Source organism: Artemia franciscana, chromosome 18 (assembly GCF_032884065.1).
Source record: "Artemia franciscana chromosome 18, ASM3288406v1, whole genome shotgun sequence".
Classification (NCBI taxonomy): domain Eukaryota; kingdom Metazoa; phylum Arthropoda; class Branchiopoda; order Anostraca; family Artemiidae; genus Artemia; species Artemia franciscana.
The window spans coordinates 21,073,131-21,080,031 of NC_088880.1; the positions used below are offsets into that span (position 1 = coordinate 21,073,131).

At 32.7% G+C, this 6,901-nt stretch overlaps 1 protein-coding gene across 1 annotated transcript; it reads left to right on the top strand.

The window, feature by feature from the left end:
- The first annotated feature begins 5,274 nt into the window (after positions 1-5,274).
- LOC136038396 (carbohydrate sulfotransferase 11-like) lies at positions 5,275-5,816 on the top strand. The gene is given in 2 exon segments (XM_065721467.1): positions 5,275-5,380; positions 5,383-5,816. Coding segments are annotated over 2 exon segments (540 nt in total).
- Positions 5,817-6,901: the final 1,085 nt, after the last annotated feature.

Sequence of the window (6,901 nt, forward strand, 5' to 3'; positions counted from 1 at the left end):
AACAACTTGCTCTCCATCAGCTCCTACAGAGTTATGGGGAAAATATAAATCAAAAATGTCCGAAGATATACTTCATCGAAAACAGTTAGAGACGTCAGATATGACTTTTGATTTTACATCAGAAATTTATAAATACACTTTAGTTGTTATAGAAGATTTGTGCGTACGTATGGCAAACAAACCTCTTCAGGATTTGGGAATGCCTTCACCTAACCGTATCGCTGCTGTTTCGACCCGTGTAGAATTGGATCGTGAACAAAGTTACAGTACGAGTGATCTATTGTCGTATGTACAAAATAACATTTCCAAGTTAACGTCGGAACAAAAAGACATTTATGATACGATAATGCAATGTGTCGATAACAACGTTGGAGAAATTTTCTTTTTGGATGCGCCAGGAGGTACTGGTAAAACGTTTGTGATAAAACTGATTCTGGCATCAATTCGATCAAAAAATGATATAGCGTTGGCAATTGTGTCGTCCGGAATAGCCGCAACATTGCTGCCTGGTGGAACAACTTCTCATTCCGCTTTGAAATTGCCTCTGAACTTGCATTCTACAGAAACTCCGACGTGCAATATTTCCAAATCATCTGGGATGGGTAAAGTATTGCAGCAATGCAAACTTATTATTTGGGATGAGTGCACAATGGCACACAAAAAATCGCTCGAGGCTCTGGATCAATGCTTGAAAGATTTGCGAGGGAAGTCGAAACCCTTTGGCAACACCTTAATATTGCTTGCGGGAGATTTCAGGCAAACATTACCTATAATACCTAGATCAACTCCTGCAGACGAAATGAATGCTTGCCTGAAAAATTCTAATTTATGGGCACACGTAAAAACCTTAAAATTAACTACAAATATGCGTGTCCGATTGCAAAACGATGACTCTGGTCAAACACTTTCGGATCAATTGCTGGCAATGGGAAACGGAAAGCTCCCAGTAGACTCAATTTCAGGACGTATACAACTACCTGCTGATTTCTGTAATTTAGTGACGTCCAAAAATGAATTGAATGAAAAAGTATTTCCAAATATTCTAAAAAATTATAAAAATAATAAATGGCTAAGTGGAAGAGCGATTCTCGCACCCAAAAATATAGACGTCCACGAAATCAACAATATTGTTTTGACCAAGATTCAAGACCAGGCAGTCCTTTACAAGTCAGTCGACACAGTTTTGGAACCAAATGAAGCGGTTAATTATCCATCTGAATTTTTAAATTCCATACATCTTTCAGGGTTTCCACCACACGTGCTACAACTAAAAATAGGCGTAACAATAATACTTTTAAGAAATATAAACCCACCAAAGCTTTGCAATGGCACTCGACTTGCCGTAAAAAAAACAATGGAAAACCTAATAGAGGCCACAATCTTGACATTGCCTTTTGAGGGTGAGGCTGTCCTTATTCCTCGCATTCCCATGATTCCAACGGATCTGCCTTTTCAATTTAAAAGATTGCAATTCCCAATTCGATTAGAATTTGTAATCACCATTAACAAAGCTCAAGGTCAATCATTAGAAAAATGTGGTATAGATCTTAATACTGATTGTTTTTCCCATGGACAATTGTACGTTGCATGTTCGAGGGTCGGTAAACCTGACAATCTATTTATATGCAGCGACAATTGGACAGCAAAGAATGTTGTATATTTGCAAGTTTTACGCAGTTAATTTGTATTTTGGAACCAAATGAAGCGGTTAATTATCCATCTGAATTTTTAAATTCCATAGATCCTTCAGGGTTTCCACCACACGTGCTACAACTAAAAATAGGCGTACCAATAATACTTTTAAGAAATATCAACCCACCAAAGCTTTGCAATGGCACGCGACTTACCGTAAAAAAACAATGGAAAACCTAATAGAGGCCACAATCTTGACAGGGCCTTATGAGGGTGAGGCTGTTCTTATTCCTCGCATTCCCATGATTCCAACGGATCTGCTTTTTCAATTTAAAAGATTGCAATTCCCAATTTGATTAGCATTTGCAACCACCATCAACAAAGCTCAAGGGCAATCACTAGAAAAATGCGGGATATATCTTAATACAGATTGCTTTACCAATGTACAATTGTATGTTGCATCTTTGAGGGTCGGTAAACCTGACAATCTATTTATACGCACAGACAATGGGACAGCGAAGACTGTTGTATATTCACAAGTTTTACGTAGTTCGTAAACTTATTAGTACATACGGCTTTGTATATGGACAGACAATGGGAAAGCCAAGAATGTTGTATATTCGCAATTTTTACGTAGTTTGAAACACATATATAAATCTATCTATATTCATAGGTCTGACACAGGGACACAACTACAATGGCGCGTAACTAATATGGCGCGTAACGACTTACGCGCACGGGGGGGCATGGGGGGCGCGAAGCGCCCCACCAACTAGGTGTTGGGGTATATATATATATATATATATATATATATATATATATATATATATATATATGCATATATATATATATATATATATATATATATATATATATATATATATATATATATATATATATATATATATATATATATATATATATATATATCATGAAAAGAGAAATCACCTATGCAACAGCACAAACACATAAAAAAAAGAAAAAAAAAGAGAGAGAGACAGAAGGAGAAAAGGAAGACTGTTTTCCTAAAATAGTGACTAACATAGACCAGCACTTGAATGAGGCCTTAACCCTACTCATCCATACAATCACATAGGTCAAACAGCATAGCCATATCCAATCAACCATGAAGAATAATCCATGGAGAGGCAGTCATGTCGTCAATAAGTATAAGTCGTCATTTACCAAACAATAGAAACAATAAAGACAAATAATTCAGAGGCAATAACCCAACAAAAGGTCTGTATATACATTCGTTTTTGAATTGGTCTTTTTTTTAGTTTTTACTTTTTAACCTTTTTTTAGTTTTTTTAGTTATACTTCATGATTCTAATGATTGCCCTTGAGCTTTGTTGACGGTGATTGCTAATCAAACATTCCCTGTGTCCCCGTTGTCATTTATATATCCACCTCTGCACCCCGGTGTCCCCATTGTAGTTGTGTCCCTGTATCCCGGTCGTCATTTATATTCCCTGTGTTCCGGTCGTCATTTGTATCCCGGTGTCCCGGTCTGTATATACATTCGTTTTTGTAATGGTATATGATGAAATAATTTTTTTATTTTTCCCCTTTTTTTCTTTTTAGTTTTTTTTTGGTTTTTACTTTTTTTTAGTTTTTTTAGTTTTTTTTCTTTTTTCTTTTTAGTTACTCCCTGTATCCCGGTGGTCATTTGTGTCCCGGTTCTTTGTTGATGGTGATTGCTAATCGAACATTCCTTGTGTCCCGGTCGCTTTTTCTTTGAGTGTCCCAGTCGTCATTTATATTCCCTATGTGCCGGTGTCCCGGTCGTCATTTGTGTCCCGATATCCCGGTCTGTAATTTCGTCAGTTGAAAACATGACGTCAGTCGACACACAAACATGACGTCACTCGACAGACACACAAACACACAGACAACTAATTTATATATATATATATATATATATATATATATATATATATATATATATATATATATATATATATATATATATATATATATATATATATATATATATATATATATATATATATATATATATATATATATATATATATATATATATATATATATATACGTATATATATATATATATATATATATATATATATATATATATATATATATATATATATATATATATATATATATATATATATATATATATATATATATGTAAATGTATATTTAGATACGTAATTTCAATTGAATCAACAAATATTTGCGAAAATTCAGTTTCTTTTCTCATGTTCATTCTTCAAAGTCATACATTTTGAAAATTTTTTCATTTTCTTGGGATTCGTTGTGATTTCCGCTGTTTCATCTCTTCTAAGGACATACTTTGCTTGCGATTCGATATAAGCTTTGCTGCCAGTTGTCATCCAACCTTGTATTTTTTCCTTATTTTCGTTCATTATTATCTTGAACCATCATAAAGAATTTCGAACAATGTTAGCAAAGTCAAAATAAATCTTTTTTAGTTAACTACCAAGGATCGCTGCTCAAAATTTCAGTTTTGTTTTTCAGTTTCAAATTAAATATGATATTCAGTGATGTTTGTTTCATGTTTCATACAGCTTCAGCTGTTGCAATTCTAACTTTTTCTTGGTTTTTAATCATATTTTCATGCTCACTTTTCATTAATTCACTCTTAAACATAATTTCTATTCCCTTTTCCTTTTTTTTGAACAAGTTTTGTCATATTTGATGGCTCGGGCTGTTGGACAAACATTGCTTCTTTTTGTTCCAATTGTGCATTATTTTCAACCCATTGTAAGATAAATCTTCTAATGCTGTTTGTACTATGTTTATGCGAATAGGCATTAGATTAGTAGTACCACCTTTTTAAAGGTACAAATTTCTTCACCAAGTGTATGGATTAAAGCCCGACCTCTATGTCCTTTGATGTTGGACGGGATTTTACCTGATTCAGAAATAAAATAAGAAAAAGACTTGACAATAAAATAAGAAAAAGACTTGATATAATTATTTATAAACAGAAAAACATGAATAAGAACAACTTACAATGAAAGCACCCTATCTGTTACAAAATACGGGTTAAAAGTAATCTTTCAATTAGAAAATGCTAAAAACATCATATATCTATTAGTGAATTTTCTTATATAAATTTTTCCAACTACAAATCTAGGCTCGTGCGTCAGTATCCTCCCATGATTCTTGCTGTATTTTTATTATTTTGTCTGCATTTATGTTGTCTTCACATTTCAAAGTAAATGTTCTGTTTATTTTCAAATTCTTGTTTATTTTCAAAAGCTATGTGTTTTGCTTTCTCTATTTATTCCAGTTTGACTGTGCAATGTCTTTGACCGAGAATTTGGGTTCGGAAAAAAGGCACCAAGCATATATTTTATCTCCTGTAGTATTTTCCCAAACATTTACCGTAGCTGGAGTTTATTTTTCTTCAAATGCTCTTTGGGTAACTGCAAACACCAAGTGAGGCATGTAAAAATATACTAACTAATGACTAAACAATCTGACACCAATATGTTTTTTTTTCAGACTGGTAGCTCTCTCTGGAAAGGGATTTTTTCCATTTTAACAAAGCAATTGAATGAAACCGATGCTGCAAACATAATTCGTTATGACGTACATCATCTAATAAAATTTGACAGTCTAAGAAATTTGGGTTTTGAAGAGAAGTAAATGAAACTCGGCTCTTATTTTGTGTTTGCAGTTGTACGCGATCCTTTTGAGCGTCTTGTATCAGCTTTTAATGATAAGTTGAAACATCCAGATCAGTTTGACGGGAACTTTTTCAACAGAAACACGGTACACGTATCATACAGAAGTACAGACCCAAAGCAAGTCCAAAGGAGATCATAAGTGGAACGCCAGAATTTTTCGAGTTTATAGAATATATTATAGATCCTGAAACCGTTAAAGACACAACTAACAAAATAGATCACCAATGGGCACAATATTATAAAATTATACACCCCTGTATTCACAAGTTTGATTATATTTTTAGATTTGAATATTCTAAGGAAAATACACAATATATTTTAGATTGTCTGAATTTGAGCAGTATCGTAAAATTCTCCTATAAGGATCCTGTCACTTCTAAATACAATCTAAAAATGCACATGCGACAACTTGAAAGAAATCAGATTTATAAGCTTTATCTAGCCTACAAATTCGATTTTGATCTTTTTGGATATAACTTTGACATCCGTAATTATATTTAAAAGTCTCGGTATCTTAAGAGTATCTGGTTTCTATATACATTTCTTCCTTTAATTAATCTACTGGCATAACACGAGTTTTGTATTAAAGTCGAGGTTCAGTATTAGGGTAGAATTTTATCTGAATTTGAGGTACCAGTCTACTAACTTCAGCAACAGTAAAGCTCATAAATTTCAAAAATCGCAGATACTAATTACTAGATGTGATCTTCTAAAACACAAACAAATAATTTTGATAATATATTATTAATTTTTAAGCTTTTGAGTTACCAAAATTGGAGAAATTGCCTTCCAATTTCAATACTTTAAACAATTTTGCAAATTATTCCAATGGAATGATGCTATCCTGTATTGAAAACCAATACCTTGGTGTCTGTTTTAATGAGCCAGAACTAGAACACCACTATCCGAAAACTAGGTTCCTTTAGCTCTCAGAATACATAATAAGCTAACTTTCGTTTTATAATGTTGGAAACACCACCTTTTTTTTACCTATGACACCTTAATTAGGGAGCTGCCATCCTAACTTCAGACTTATTTAGGTGCTGAAAATAGCTAAGTATCATACCAATTTTGGATCAAACATAGCACTGACTCAGATACTGGAGATCCAATGGGAATTATAATGCAAAAAGTGACGTTTTACTTAAAATTTGATGCTAGGTCTCTACTTTCTAAAGAAATTCTGAAGTTAGGCAGTGGATTTTTCACTAATTTATATGAATTTAGCATTATTTTTTTTCTTCTTTTATAGCTCTTTAATTTAACTTCCCTTGGACTTTAATTCCTTTTGGCTTTTCTTATCAATTTTTAACCTCTATTGATTGATTTTAGTTTTTTTTTTCTGCCCAGTAAAGATAAAAACAAGTTAAAACCATAGAACTGCTTTAAAATGTAAAAAAAGACTACTGGTTAAAACAAAAAACTCTTTCCCAATCCACAACCGTCAAAGGTTCGGCGAAGTATTTGAAATCGTCTACAATTAACAATTATTTTTGGTCCTCAATATTCTTTTGATAAATGGAAAATCACCTTTAAATTTTATCTCTGAAATAATTAGTAATAGTTATGTGTATCTGAAAAATAAC